Genomic DNA, 15798 nt, shown 5'->3' with positions numbered 1-15798 from the left:
GTGTGTCTTTCGCCTCCCTCCCGTAGTCTGAACTGAACGTACACTCTCTGTCTCTCTCACAGACAGACTCTCTCCCTCTCTCTCTCTCTCTCTCTCTCTCTCTCTCTCTCTCTCTCTCTCTCTCTCTCTCTCTCTCTCTCTCCCTCTCTCTCTCTCTTTGCTGCTCAGGCACACAGACTCGCTGTCTCTCACGCTTACTCTCTCTCTCTCTCTAACTCACTCACACAGACTTTCTCTCTTTCGCTCCGTCACACACCTAACCCTAGTCTCTCTCTCTCTCTCTCTCTCTCTCTCTCTCTCTCTCTCTCTCTCTCTCTCTCCCCCACCTCTCTCTCTCTCTCTCTCTCCCCACCTCTCTCTCTCTCTCCCCCACCTCTCTCTCTCTCTCTCTCTCTCTCTCTCTCTCTCTCTCTCTCTCTCTCTCTCTCTCTCTCTCTATCTTTCTCTCTCTGTCTGTCTCTCTGTCTATGTCTCTCTCTCTCTCTCTCTTCACCTCTCCCTTTCCCACCCCTCTCTCTCTCTCTCTCTCTCTCTCTCTCTCCCTCTCCCTCTCCCTCTCCGCCAGGAGCTTGTCTGCGGTCCCAGTTTGGAGGTCCAGGCGTTGTCGTCTCTCGTCTCGGCTGCTCTAAGCCCTTCCCACATATAGCAGCTAATCCGCCGGCCGGTCGACTCGACTCGACTCCAGGTCCTCCCCTCCCTCCCTCCCCGCTCTAATTCACCCTCATCCCCTTCTTTAGCACACCTATACCTACTGTACTTAACTAACTACCACCCAGATCCAGATCCAGACCAGACAGAGATTGAGACAAAGAGGGATGACCAGGCAGCAGCATTGAACAGCAAGAGGAGGAGGAGGAGGATGAAGAGGAGGAGGTGGAGGAAGGCAGAAAAGAGAGCAAGGATGGATGGAGCAGGAGAATTTGGAGCCGTGGAGGGAGAGTCTGCGTGCAGTGCATGTGAAGAAGTGTGTGTGTGTGTGTGTGTGTGTGCGTGTGTGTGTCCGTGGCAGATACTATGGATGTGACAGCATTAGTCGCAGTAGTAGCAGCAGAAATAGCTGTGATACCCTGCCTGACAGACCTTTACATTACATTACACTTAGCTGACGCTTTTTATTCAAAGCGACTTACAGTTATTTTAAGTACAGGGTATTGGTCACAGTCCCTGGAGCAATGTGGGGTTAGGTGCCTTGCTCAAGGGCATTTCAGCTACGGAGGAGAGGAGGGGTTGGTAAGGGTGGGGATTGAACCTGCAACCCTCTGATCTACAGTTCAATCAGAGATTCTTTGAGTATATAGAGATATGCCAACATAATAGGTTTCTATGGGCACCTAACATGACCAGGTTCCGGTCTGCCTAAAGGGCCGTGTCATAATGCTCCTACAATGAATAGAACAGTCCTTAGGTCTGCCTAGGTCTGCCTAAGGGGGGCCATAATAGAACCAGGAAACAATGGGCCAATGGAACCTCTCTCTCTCTACTCTCTCTGGTTCAATCCCCTAATTATTACACCACGCGGCTCACCTCCTCTCTCCAACCTATCCTCAACCACTAACTCTCAGTCTGTGGTTCGTTCACTCCGCATCTCCACTTTTAGCATGCTAACTCCCTGGCCTGATAGCATGCGAAGTCACTAGGACCTTACCCATTAGGTTCCGCGGAACTGTTCTAACACAACTAGGCTTCATAAATATTCATGAAAGTTGACGGGGGGGTCGATGGTGCTGTCTCGAGGACTGGAGTTACTTTAAAGAACATGATAATTGCTTGACCAATTGTTCTATGTCTAGTCTACTGTAAAAACAGAAAAGCGATGTTGATTTTTAAAGTGCGTGGGTGGGGATAGGTGGAGTAAATGCAAAAAGGAAACGAAACCACGCCCCAGCAATGCGGAGCCCCGTTCTAACAAGGCTAGTAGAAAAGGCCTATATGTTCCCACAGCCCATTGGTCCCACAGCCCAATGGTCCCACAGCCCATTGGTCCCACAGCCCAATGGTCCCACAGCCCATTGGTCCCACAGCCCATTGGTCCCACAGCTTATTTCTGCTGCTCCATGTTCCCACGTTTTAAAGAAATAATTCACATATATGGGTGTAATTTTAGGCGTTGATGGTGAGGACATGTCCATACCACTTTTGAGGTCAACATAGCTTATCTCCTCCACCACCTCTTCCAAAAATATAATAGAAAAAAAGTTGACCCAGATCATTTACCCTAATGTCCCCACCAAAATATACAGCTTTGGCCCTATGTTCCACAATTCCACGTTCCCACATTTCCGAGTTAACTAAGAAAACATGCTTTTCTCTACCGCCATGGAGCATACAGTCTAAATTTGTATAAATTCTTCGAAATTTGGGAACATGGAGCAGAAGGAATACGCTGTGGGACGAATGGGCCTAAAAATGTTAAAAGTCATAGTGGTAAGGGACCAATGGGCTGTGGGAACATAGAGACACGCCCCCCAGACACAGGCGTACTGTGCACATCCACACACCTTCTGTCATTCAGACACAAATGTGAGTCAAACCACAAATGCAGTACTCTTGTCACGTTTCTGATTTTGTTGTTTCCCAACAAAACACTGTATTAATTACAGAAGATTTCTGGAATTAACAACCCATTTAACCAAGTCTCCCCCCCAGTTTAGTATCTGAATATTTTAGCATTCATGTGTGATGCCCGTGGCGCATACGGTAGGTTTTGAGGACACTAGGACATGTCCTCAGAAGGAAGTAAGGGTCTGGTTGCAGTAAGACATTCCACATGTTCTTGGCAAGATGCTTTAGAGCAGGAATGTCAAACAGAAGGCCCGGGGGCCGGAGGCGGCCAGCCGGATGGTTCAATTCGGCCCAAGACTTAGGGTGGCCAGACGTCCGTCTTTAGGACGGACCATCCGCCTTTTCAGTGCCTTGTCCAGCGTCCGGCACAGCATTAAGTCGGACACCTGGTTCATTAAAATGCATGAAATTGCAGTAAAGAAACGCACATTTTCTTGGGGGAGGACCCCCAAACCTCCCATCCAAAAATAAATCCGCCTTTTTACTGTCACGGAGATGGTCACCCTACCCAGACTTGTAGAGGAAAAAAAAACCTAAGAATATCAAAATAACAATTAAATCTCTAACCCATTACAAAATTTGCTGCAGTTGTCTAAGATTTCAGGTTTTTAATAGCCTACTTGAGAACAAAGGTCTTCTCGGTCGCCATTTGCAGTCAAAGCTCCTGATACATCCACTGTCATCCACCTAGAGATGATAGACTAGCAATGTGATTCCAATATGAATCAGAAATTTGTGATATTTCGCTGGTACGTTACTGACCTGATCCGGCCCAAAATATTTCCAGCAGTTCATTCCCAGAATTCATGCTGCCCATTAAAAAATGTTGCCTTTTCAACAAATACTTACCACCACCATCAAATGTTAAGTACAGTATTCAATATAACTGAGAAAATTGCATTTTTCATACATGAAAAGGGAAATCTTCTCCATGTCAGTCATTTTGAATTTCCAGAAATAGACAAGAATGGGCAACATGAATTCTGGAAATAAGCTACAAAAAATATTACACAGTGCACCTTTAAGTAAAAATCACCTAATAACCAGGCCTTTTTGAGTTAGAACTATTTAGCTAATTACTAAGTTTTTGTTCTAAGTTGTAATTCAAAAGGTGCTAGTTATTAGGAGATTTTTTACTTAAATTAAGACTGACAAGATGGTGGTGGTCATGAAAAGTAGTCATGAAAATAAGGTAACATTTGTGAATGGGCGGCATGAATTCTGGAAATCAGGCGGTGCACCTTTAAGAGTCATATGCACAATGAGCCTTATGTGAAACGGCTTTGAAACGTTGACTTGAGGTGAAAGGCATCAGCACTTACTGTTAACGACTCTCTCTTCCGGCCGCTGGTGATGAAGGTGAACCCTTGCGTTTCTATGGCGACTCCTGTTTTCTGAATGTGCTCCTCCACATACCTGAAGTGGGCGGGATTTCAAAAGATAAGACACAGCCCTTTTGTGTGCTTTAGCTGCTATAGGTAGGTGTACAGTCTCTTCCTAGAACATGCATATGCACACGCATACAGACACACAAGCGCGCACAGGCATAAGCACGCGCACGCATGCCCACACATGTGCGGGCACGCACACAAGCAAACGCGCGCGCACACACGAACAAGAACACGAAGGCACCCATACACGCGCACACACACACACACACACGCAGACACGCACACACAAACGCGCACGCACACACACACACACACACACACTACACGCACACACACACACACACACACACACACACACACACACACACACACACTGCCTGATTTGCATTCAGACATACATTTTATCACTGGGGAAATCACGGTCTGATGAGTAATCACCCTGCATCGATTCTGAGGCTCCTGCTGGATGAAACAGCTATACGGCAGCTAGGCAGGCAGGCAGCTACGTACACGCAAGGCTGGACTGGGGGACAAATAGGGCCTGGGCACCTTTGGCTTAAAGGGGGCTGGGCCCTTCATAATTAGCAGAACAGAATTGATTTCCCGGTGGGCCCCAATTTTCAGAAATGTAAAAAAATATATATATCTTTACATTTCTGCAAATAGGGGTCCACAAGGGTGCAGGGCCCTGCGGGAAATGCCGCTATGCCAGATGGCCAGTCCAGCCCTGGCTTTATGGACTACAGTTCAATCAGAGATTCTTTGAGTATATAGAGATATGCCAACATAATAGGTTTCTATGGGCACCTAACACGACCAGGTTCCGGTCTGCCTAAAGGGGCGTGTCATAATGCTCCTACAATGAATAGAACAGTCCTTAGGTCTGCCTAGGTCTGCCTAAGGGGGGCCATAATAGAACCAGGAAACAATGGGCCAATGGAACCTCTCTCTCTCTACTCTCTCTGGCTATATGGCAGGCAGCCTGGGGAGCCTTGCATGCAGCAATCTGCATGCCACGCTGAATCACCACTACAGTACTGTCTTTGCAGCTCTCCAGCAAGAACTCAATACAATAAAAACGCTCCACTGGACTGCATTCAGCTAACACACTCCACCTTTTCTTATACTACTACCATATTACATTTCCATTACATTTAGCAGATGGTTTTGACCAAAGTGACTTACAAGGAGGACATTCAGGCAAGAGTACAGCAGTATGCAAGAAATCAGACAGAGAGCAGGAAAATGGTAGAGGACCTATGAAATGTAGTGTAGATTAGTACCCATGATTAGAGGTGAGTAGAGTTAGTTATGTTATGCAGGTAGGGCAGCTCGCTTGAAAGAGATGAGTCTATACACATTGGTATTCCAACACACCCCCAAAGGTACATATACTTTGTTATCCATCACTGGACTGCTGTATATATAGTGCCATAAAGTATAGTGAAGTTTCCAGTGAAAAAACTGAAATTTGAATAGGTTTTAATAATCTGTTATCATCTAACGCCTTATTCTTCAGCTTAATAGTAATGGAAGTTAACAATGTGAGCGATGACATTAGATGCAAACATGCTTTTCATCGGGACATTATGTAATGAACACAGTGTGTCAGCAATGCATACAATGCAGTCAGACCTGGATGGTGTGTTGGCAGCAAGGTTGTGGGATGTAAACGACGACAACCAATTGCTCACAATTTCCTGCTTAGCTCCATACATTGACAGTAAATAGAATGGCTCCATAGAGGTATGAAATACTTCACCAGGGAGTATATGAAACACTCAGGTGGAACACTATCTTGAATTAGGGATGCCAATTATCGATTAATTCATTAATCGTTAGTTGATTGCCTTATCGATCTACTTACGATTAATTGATAAGCAGTGTTTTTCCCCCCGAAATCTCAAAGTTTCTCGGCAAAAAAACCCCAACTAAATCTCAAAATTGAGATAAAACACTTAATTTAAATTAATTCTATTTAAATTCTTTAATCCAAAGGTGATTTAAATATTCCCTCTATTCACACCCCTCTTCAAATGTCCATTTCATCCGGGTCTCTTGTCAGTTCAATTGTCGATTAATTGCGATTAATGTTTTTTAATCAATTAACGTATTGATCGATTAAAGTCGATTAATCGTTTGCATCGCTATCTTGAACTCAACTGCACTGAACGTTATGTAAGGGTTAACGTTCGGCGAGAAGGTCGCTACCGTGGAATAGCAGCACGACAGAGAGAATCTTTAGACCCCGACGCGGAGCGGAGGGGTCTTGTTCTCTCTGAAGTGCTGCTATTCCACAAAGCGACCGACTCGCCGAAAGTTAACCCGCTTATTATATGGATATACTTAAATGATTCACACATGCGGGGACATTTCTTTAGACCTATTTAATGTTAAGATTGTTGCTGCGCAAAACAAAACAGTGCCGTTGTGGAACACCGCTAGGCAACAGCTAGGTAGGCTAGCCAGGACAACAGGTGTTGTCTATCACAGCAGCTGATTAGAGTGACAAAAGACCGGACCCCCTGCGGAGTGATATGAAACATTCGCTTTAGCCACTGACTTGTATACAAGCCAGTGGCTTTAGCAGTGAACGTCTTGTTGCCATTGACAGCGGTAGCCAGGACAACGGGTGCTGTCTAGGCTATCACAGCAGCTGATTAGAGTCTTGTTGAAAAGTCGCTTTAGCAGTGAAAAGTCTTGTTACCATTGACAGCGGTCTGTTATAGACCAACCCGTCCGTTATCGAAAAATAACAGACGTCCGAACGTTGGGGAGCCCCGTTGAAATGAATGGAGCATTCGACAGATGACGTCACAACCATATAATAAATATATATATTGGCTGTTTAATATCTCCAGTTCCTGTTCCTGTACATGTTCAACCGTTGCAATGTTTTGGTATGCCTTCTTAATTGAGCGACTTGTTTGGCCGCAATAAAAATGAGGCGCACCTTGCATCAAGTGTCTTTATTTGCACAATTACTTTGATTTCTAACCCAAATTAAAAATTTAAATGTAACACAAAAGTGTTGCACCTAGCATCAGTGTCTTAATAAAATAAAGACATCTTTGTTACATCTGAAATTTTAATTTGGGCCAGCACCATCACACCTCTGTCTCTCTCTCTCTCTCTCTCTCTCTCTCTCGGAACCAAAAGGTAGGTTATGCTAAGTGCAATGCATTCCCCTCCACTTGAGCCATTGTGAGTGCAGAGGGAGCAGACTTGCTACCCAACACTCATGCAGAACAACACTGTGTGTTTCTCTATGGCCAAAAATACTGGATAAGAGAAAGATAACGCAAACCACGCCCACTCAATGCAAAAGCGTGGGCTCAAGTTGGGTCTCCTAAGGGGGCGTTGTCCCCTCCTTCTTCTTCTATTTTTGAGGTGTTTGCTCAAGACGTGCGCTACCGCCATCTACAGCGCTAAGGGGGCTTGATTTATTCTCAACCTCAGGACTCCGAAGGTCTCCTAACCGAAGGTCTCCTAAAGGGGCGTTCACCCGACATAAAGTGGATACCGGAAAAGAAACAAAATGACGCTTCTTGGTTAGATCCAGTTTCTCTATGGCTCTCCACTCACACTGCTAGAGGGAAGATTGTGAATTGCTTGGCACAATTATTTTTCTTCAAAAAAATATTGTTTAAAAATATTGTGAGATCAATATTGGCTGAAATAATCGTGATATTGATTTTCCCCATAATCAACCAGCCGTACCTTCAGGTATGTCTACCATATGCTACTGTTTGCCTGGCTTCGTGAGTCTTGCGGCCAGTGTCTGCATCTGCACTGAAAATGTCGCAGTGACTCATAAAAAAGGCTCAACCAATATGCAGGCATTAGATTAGAAAGTGTAGCAATGGGCCTAAAAGGTTTTCTTTCTTTCTTGTGTCCCTTCTTTCTTTCTTTCTTTCTTTCTTTCTTTCTTTCTTTCTTTCTTTCTTTCTTTCCTTCCTCAACCTCCACTTCAATATGACCCATTCCAAGAAAGTGCAGCTGGTCGTTAGCCAAAGAGGGTTTCAAAACACAGCAAAGTGTCTGAGCAATGTGTCTGAAAAGGTATGCATCTTCCTTTCTCAGCTATTCTCCATGTGAAATCCACCCATACGCTCCGCAACAGCAAGTGGAAGCGTTGCGTATTGTAAGAGGTTTAGAAAATGTAGCAATGGGCCTGGAAAAGGTGTCTTTCTTTCTGTCTTTAACAGCCACCGTCCTCCCACCTCTTCCCAGTAAGTGCAGGACTAAGACGGTGTTATTCTTCCTCTTATTTTCTTTCTTTCTTTCTTTCTTTCTTTCTTTCTTTCTTTCTTTCTTTCTTTCTTTGTTCAACCTCCATGAAAAATGTGCCCCACCCCCAGAAAGTGCGAGCGTTAAGTAGCTGAAGAAGGTTAGAAAATGTACACTTGAGATTTTCCTTTTCTTAAGACATGTGAAAGCTTTATTTTTTACCTGACATGTTTCGACGGTATTACTTCCGTCTCCATCAGAGGGTCACTGTCTTACAAGGGTTACACATGTCTTAAGTAAGGGAAAATCTCAAGTGTTCATTTAAACAGTTAGACATAATGAACGTTCTACATGTAAGGTTAGAAAATGTAGTGTGCCTGAAAGCAATGTGCCTGAAAATATGTCTTACTGCCTTCCTAGGCTCAGCTCTGCTCCATGAGAAATGTACCCATATGCTCTCCAGCGCAGGCAGTGACAGTGTAAGAGGGTTACAGAATAGCAATAGGCCTGGAAACGATGTCCCTTACATCAGTGGTTCTTAACTGGCATAGTCTTGGGAATCACAATTTAACATTGTGATTATGTTATGACATTTATTTTTTGTCCTGCTGTCGGAATCTTCAAACAATTATCAAAAACATAACAATATATTTGACAATACTCGTATGCATCAATTGCACGGTATGCTGTCAACATGTCTATGAACTAGTGAAGAGTATTTCATTATTTTTTGACAGCAGTCATTTACTCAACACTGCCTCAATTTAGTGACTGACAACAAAAGGGTGAATTAACTTAGTACGCTTATACCACAGCTCTGCGACCCACCAGTTAAGAAACACTGCTTGACATGCTCTGTATCCTCTACATGCTCAGCTGTGCTTCACAGGCAATGCACCCAATGCTCCCCTGATAGCGTAGTCGTATCGTAAGAGGTTTACAGAAACGTAGTAATGGGCCTAAAAAAGAATGTTTTTCTTCCTATTCTCTCCATGCTATGAGAAATGCAGGATATGCTCCCTCCAAGTGCAGGCCGGCGTTGGGCATTGTAAGAGGGTTATTGCAGAGAGAGTAGAGAGAGAGAGGTTCCATTGGCCCATTGTTTCCTGGTTCTATTATTGGGGGGGAAATCCCCCTTTAGGCAGACCTAGGCAGACCTGAGGACTGTTCTATTCAATGCTAGGAGCATTATGACACGCCCCTTTAGGCAGACTGGAACCTGGTCACATTAGGTGCCCATAGAAACCTATTATGTTGGCATATCTCTATACTTAAAGAATCTCTGGTTATTGTTACCAGTTGATAAAGGAGCTCTTTGGGCCTCCGCACATCAGTTCCAATAGCACAGCCCATTCCCACTCAAAATCATCCATTTTCGTTCATTTTTATTCCCGCTCCTGCCAGCTCCCATTCATGTTTATTCCCGCTCCTGCCCGCACCTGTTCATCTTTAAAATTTGGACTCCCATCCCGCGGGACCCACAGCAATTCCCGAAAAATGTCATCCTCTACTGCGGAGCACTTTCGCTTTCAACACAATTTCGACCACCGCACACAATTTCACGACAGCAGAACATTGATAGTCAATGGGCGGCTCTGACAAAATCGCCAGCCAATGTCCGCGGGCATCCACGCCAGTGTGCGGGGTTGTATTGAAAGCAATGGAATCAAACTTTTTGTGCTCAGCACTTTGTCGGAGCCGGTGTGCGGAGGCCCTTACTCTCTTTATGGTTCCCCATTATCTTCACGATGGTCTCCCTTAAAATTGTGTCCGTCTAGTGTCTGTCTCTCAAGTGCAAGCATTTGTAGTAATGTACCTGAAAAAGGGTCCGTCTTCCCATCTATGCTCAGCAATGCTCCCAATACTGAGAAACGCTCCCCAGTGGTGTTGACCAGTGTAAGAGGGTGATTACCAGTTGATGAAGGAGCTCCTCCCTGCGGAGTGGTTCCCCATTATCATCACGATGATCGCCCTAACAATTCTGTCCGTCTTGTGTCTGTCTGTCAAGTGCAGACATTGGTAGCAATGTGCCTAAAAATTGGTCTTTGTAATCCTGTCCATGCTCTAAATTAACACCAGCCAACGGTCCAAATGCTGGTGAAATTTCAGTTTGGCTGGTAGAAGAGACCAACTTGCTGGCCACTTTGACCCATTAATGAGCGTGCCCTTGGCTAGTAAGATTAACATCTACAGGCCATTTTAGTTCATTTAGAGCTCTGCTCAGCAATGCTCCCTATGGTGAGAAATGCTCCCAGGTGAGTACATGAGTTGTTGACCAGTGTGACAAGTGCTGGTGACCAGCTCTTCAATGATCCCCCGAAAAAATTCTGTCTGTCTTGTGTCTGTCTGTCAAGTGCAGGCATTGTTAGCAATGTTCCTGAAAAGGGGTTTGTCTTCCCATCAGCAATGCTCCCGATGGTGAGAAATGCTCCCTATGGTGAGCCCAGCGAGTGTTGACCAGTGTAAGAGGGTGATTACCAGTTGATGAAGGAGCTCTTCCCTGTTGAGTGGTTCCCCATTATCATCACGATGATCCCCCTAAACATTGTGTCTGTCGGCCCTAGTCTACCATGGCTCTAACGGTAGGGAACTGGGCTGTGACGCTGGCAACTCGGGTTTGATTCCGGCATGGGTACTTTACCATACCTTCTAGGGCCGTCAAAAGTAATCGATGCGGCAAAGGATCGCGATCCAGGGCATTGACGATTCAGCATCGATTCGGCCACAAGCCGGATCGATTCGGTGTATTAATAAATTTAAAATAATCATACCCGCGCCTCCCATTTTGCCTCTCCTCCCTCCCTGTCTTTTCTTTCAATTTCGGTTGCGCGTGCATCACTACATCCAAAGGGTTGGTGTTGCCCACTCTCTCTCTCTTTCTCTTACTCCATGTATTTCATCAACCTCTAACCTATTCCGTGTCTCGTTCTCCGTTCTCCCAATAATCAACGTCTTTGAAAGCGTGACATTAAATCGGCATTGCGCGTCATACATTTTTGAAACAAATAGGGCTATGGGGACAGCACCGCTCGTGCTTATAAATCAACGTGGATCAATGACCATATTCATAGACCGTGCTCTCCACATTAATTTCACCTAGGCCTACCTCTAACCTATTCCGTGTCTCGTTCTCCGTTCTCAATAATCATCGTCTTTGAAAGCGTGACATTAAATCGGCCTTGCGCCTCATAGGCTACACGTTTGAAACAAATAGGGGACAGCACCGCTCGTGCTTATAAATCGACGTGGATCAATGACCATATTCATAGACTGTGCCCTACAGCTGCATGACATGAACCTATGATTGATAATGCAAAAAAGCTTCTGGAATCTTTGTCTTGGAGCACTTTTGTGTTCCCACCAATGTCAAAATCAAAGTTTCGCCCTTGGTGCCCATGCTTTTCAATGATGGGTGACATGTTTAATTTTCCCCGTTGTGGACGAATGGGATAACACGGCTTGGTTTCATTTTTCGAGTCGATCACACATGGAATAATTCGCAGGCGTTTTACTGCCATCTGGTTACTTTTCTTATAGCATCCATCTTAGGTCGAGAAACTGGCACCAAATATGTGCAAATTAAGATACCGACCACCGACACTGAATGATAACACAAAGTAGACCCATGCGTTTACAAAATATCTATAGGCCTATATTGTCCTTGATTTCCCTCGGGATAAATAAATGATAGCCGAAAACAGGTGATTCTGTTCATCACATGGTTCAGTTAAAGCTCCCCGCGCTCGTGTTTGCATTAGAACTAGAGCTAAAATGCCACTTACGCCCCTCTGGCTCTAAGCCCTCGAAATGTAACCTCTAGCGCAGCTTTGCCGGTAGGAGGGGGGCGAGACTAACGAATGGCTGAAGTCAGGTCAGGTGTCTAGGTGTCTATAATGGTCGCGACGTGAAGGCATGCGGCAGTCAAATATTTGTTTGCATGGATCTACATTGATTATATCAAACAAGCTTCGTTGAAATAAGACAACTTAAGGTAAGACAATAATAGGTTAAGCGCCAAGGTAGGCTTTGTGGGGTTTTTTTGTATTATGCGTTGTTCCCCCATGAATCCTCTTTAACGCATTGGTGCAGCAACCAACTTTGGCAAATCGCATTGAACTAACAAGCTCGTGAAATGCACTTATGTGGTGGTTAGCCCTGCGCAGTGGCTATTCAGCAGATAGGCTAGGCTACATATTCTGGGCCACTGTGTAGGCTATATCGCCTACAGTAGGTTGCCGATTTCAGGACATAGTCAAGTAGGGCCCAAGTTATTTGACAACTGTTCAGTTCCTCCCTCCCGACCCCTAAACATTTTACCTAGCTGCTCCCGAAAAATTGCCCCTTTCGTGGCATGCAGCATCTAAAGTTTTACCATCCTTCATCACATTAATTGAATAGCCAATATGCACGCAGTGATCCCCAGCCGTTTCCACATGTCTCCCCAAGTTTCACCCTTGGCAAAGCGGAACCATCTAACCTATCGACGAGAAGGCTGGCAGTTTAAAAATGAATATGTTTCGGACAAGGATGGGGCCGCGTGTCTTGGTCGTGACAGTTATCTTGGATATGGAGGAGGTATAGAATGTGTTAGTAATGTATGGGAGGAGGGCATTGAGGTCGATTTGGATAAGGTGGTTGACAAACGAATTACTGTTGGCTGGGGTTGCGCCCACACAGTCGCCTCTTTCTTTTTCTTTAATTGCACATTACAATAATATTAAAGTTTGAGCTCAGCCCTGGTGGGGTGCGAATGTTGTGAACAATAACAGACAATTAGGCTAGACGTTTGTAACATCAAGCATAGCGTTTGGGTAGAGGACCTCGACATAACCCCGTCACAAACTTGTGCTCCTTCCCTGCGCATCGCAATGCATCGTTGAATTGGATCGGATCTGATCGAATCGAATCGTTACCCTCCGGATCTTAATTGGATTGAATCGTGAGATCATTGACGATCCACACCACTAATACCTTCCCTATCTCTCTCTCCCCGCTCGTTTCCTGTCCAGTCTCTTACTGTTCTATCATGAATAAAATACTATAATTAAAAACAATGCGTCTGTCTTGTGTCTGTCCCTCAAGTGCAAGCAATAATAGCAATATGCCTGAAAAAGGGTCTTTTTTCCTATCTATGCTAAGAAATGCTCCCCAGCGAGTGTTGACCAGTGTAAGAGGGTGATTACCAGTTGATGAAGGAGCTCTTCCCTGCAGAGTGGTTCCCCATTATCATCACGATGATCTTCTTTCGCGGCGGCAGCAGCACTACACCCAAGCCGCTCGCAATCTTCACCAGCCCTGAGGGAAGCACAACACACACACACACACACACACACACACACACACACACACACACACACACACACACACACACACACACACACACACACACACACACACACACACACACACACCAGACATCAGTATTACTATACTATAATACACCCATTCATACCTATAGTCATCCTACAAATGCAACAATTCCACACAACAAAAACGTGTGCTTCCACATTTCATCAAGAACAACAACCTTGGCAATGGCAACCTTTCTACAAGCGCAAAAAGGTTCAGCTTGTTTTTTCTCCCAATAAGTTGCCAACTGTTTCTCATTGACTGAATGTTGATGCAAAGTCAAACTAATTAAAATGTGTTACTAAACCAGCCAGGTACCATATGGCTGTCTCTAATTGCAAAATTCTGCTTGCTATTAAAACAACATGGTACACACAATTTCCCCCAATAATTTCTGGCCTAGCCCATGTACACTTGTGCATGTGTGTGTGTGTGTGTGTGTGTGTGTGTGTGTGTGTGTGTGTGTGTGTGTGTGTGTGTGTGTGTGTGTGTGTGTGTGTGTGTGTGTGTGTCAAGTTAGTACTCTTTTACCTAATGCAACATTGGGTCAGGTCGGGGCTTCATGCTGGCTGTGTTAGGCCCTAAAGAGTTTCCGTCTACCACTACAGTATCTGATTAAGTCACTATACTTAGAAAGCAGACGGCCAGCCAGGACTACTGTGCACCAGCGGTGGCATTAGGGCTAACTTACTTAAGAATACCTTTCCTTCCTTCTACTCGCTAAAGGTGATGCAATGAACTCCAAATAACAAGGTAATCTGCCACTATGCCCTATTCTACTGTACAGTCCGGGGCGCAGCGCAGCGCACCGCCACTCAACATGTGTATTACCCCCCCGCTGTGGAGACAGGCTAGCCGCTGTTGTGTTCAATTAGTCATTCATTATCAACACAAACACCTCAACACAGAGCTCAAATCTTGGCAAATATTTGAGCAATAAAGTATGCAATAGAGTCATTAAATTAGTTCAAGTCCTTGGGTATTTCTCAAACTCAAGTGTCCTAGCCTTGCTGGGATGAGTAACGCCCATTTATCGCGGATTTCACCAAAAAGTAGGCTTATCCAATAACTAGTCCTAAGTGTAATTAATAATAATTAGATACACCTTGAAAATGGGTGTTACTGGTTCTAGGACTAAGGCTAGGACACTTCATTTGGAGAAATACCCCTTGATTCATGTCTGAGATGTGTGGTGTAGTTTTCAATTGGGGGCCAAATGACACCAATTAAATGCAAGTATGCTATATTATGGCAAAAAAGTAGACCTATTGCAGCCTACTGCAGATCATAAATGCCCAATTCAAAACACATCCTCCATATGAGAGGTCTTTTACTGCATCATCATTACAGGAGACACTGAAGTGATTAAGGAAGGACTAATCTAACGAGGGTAGCCCTGGCCTACTCTTTTACAAGTAGGCTATATTCAAAGCCTGTGTTCAAAGGTCTACTCCACTAAGGTTTAAATCTAGCAGAGAAAGACTCACGACATTACAAGCAACACTTAGCTATTGTCCTCTTGTCAAAGAACATGCTGTTTTCCCAATTCATGCAAACACGTTGCGCCAATTCAAATGTGTGTTTGTAAACAACTGTGGTATTTGGTTGTCTAAAGCTGTCACAAAAGTTGACTGTCTTACAACTGACAGCTGGGCGGGAGGGCGGTTTAATGCACTGAATGGGTAACAAACAAGTCTTGGCTACTGGCAAACAAGACTTCTACAGTGCCAGGTTCAGGTGACTTTCAATGAATTTCCAAAGGAAACGAAGGAATATTTTTTGTATGTCTTTCTTAAAGTGCTTTGAAACCTTAAGAGAGCATATCCATGAGTTGATATGTTTTCACAGATAAGACGAGGCAGTGTTTGTCGCCTTATCCAAGTCACAAAGACTAGGCTACCTTGTGAGCAGTAACATTATTTAACAGAATTTGTTACATTGCATCCTACGTAGGTTATTTGCTACAAAGTATTCTCTATCTTTTGGCATTCTAAACTTCGCGTGAAGCTTGCTACTTTGTTGCATAACACACTAGGACTTCTTAGCTCTTGGAAACTGTAAGTCCATGGATGTTTAAAAAATATAGCATTAGTCTTTACCGTTGTCGTTGTCGATATATAAATTGTGACATTGTTTCAAAATTCGTTCGCTTGGTGTAGTAATTGCTGATTCCAAAGGGTTCGCGACAGACCGGGGCTTTCGACCGCCCGACATGTTGAAAATAGGTGTGCGGAATCACAGTTCCCCTCCTTGTTTGACAAGGGGA

The 15798-nt window shown here is 44.5% G+C and overlaps 1 protein-coding gene across 3 annotated transcripts in view; it reads right to left on the bottom strand.

The window, feature by feature from the left end:
* si:dkey-98f17.5 (uncharacterized protein LOC569123 homolog) overlaps positions 1 to 15751 on the bottom strand; it is a 37318-nt gene extending 21567 nt beyond the window's left edge. The window contains exons 1-3 of one of the 3 annotated variants that reach the window (XM_063194816.1): positions 15632 to 15751; positions 13367 to 13478; positions 3885 to 3978 (exon numbers count right to left, since the gene is read on the bottom strand). In XM_063194816.1, the coding sequence (XP_063050886.1) occupies positions 3885 to 3978; positions 13367 to 13478; positions 15632 to 15746 (321 nt within the window). In that variant the 5' untranslated portion in view covers positions 15747 to 15751. Of the gene's footprint in view, positions 1 to 3884; positions 3979 to 10095; positions 10147 to 10661; positions 10713 to 13366; positions 13479 to 15631 lie in introns of those variants that run through there. The other 2 variants (XM_063194817.1, XM_063194819.1) reach the window with 2 other exon arrangements.
* Positions 15752 to 15798: the final 47 nt, after the last annotated feature.

Source organism: Engraulis encrasicolus, chromosome 3 (genome assembly GCF_034702125.1).
Source record: "Engraulis encrasicolus isolate BLACKSEA-1 chromosome 3, IST_EnEncr_1.0, whole genome shotgun sequence".
Classification (NCBI taxonomy): Eukaryota; Metazoa; Chordata; class Actinopteri; order Clupeiformes; family Engraulidae; genus Engraulis; species Engraulis encrasicolus.
Note: the sequence above shows the minus strand (reverse complement) of the source record. Positions and strands in the feature narration are given on the sequence as shown.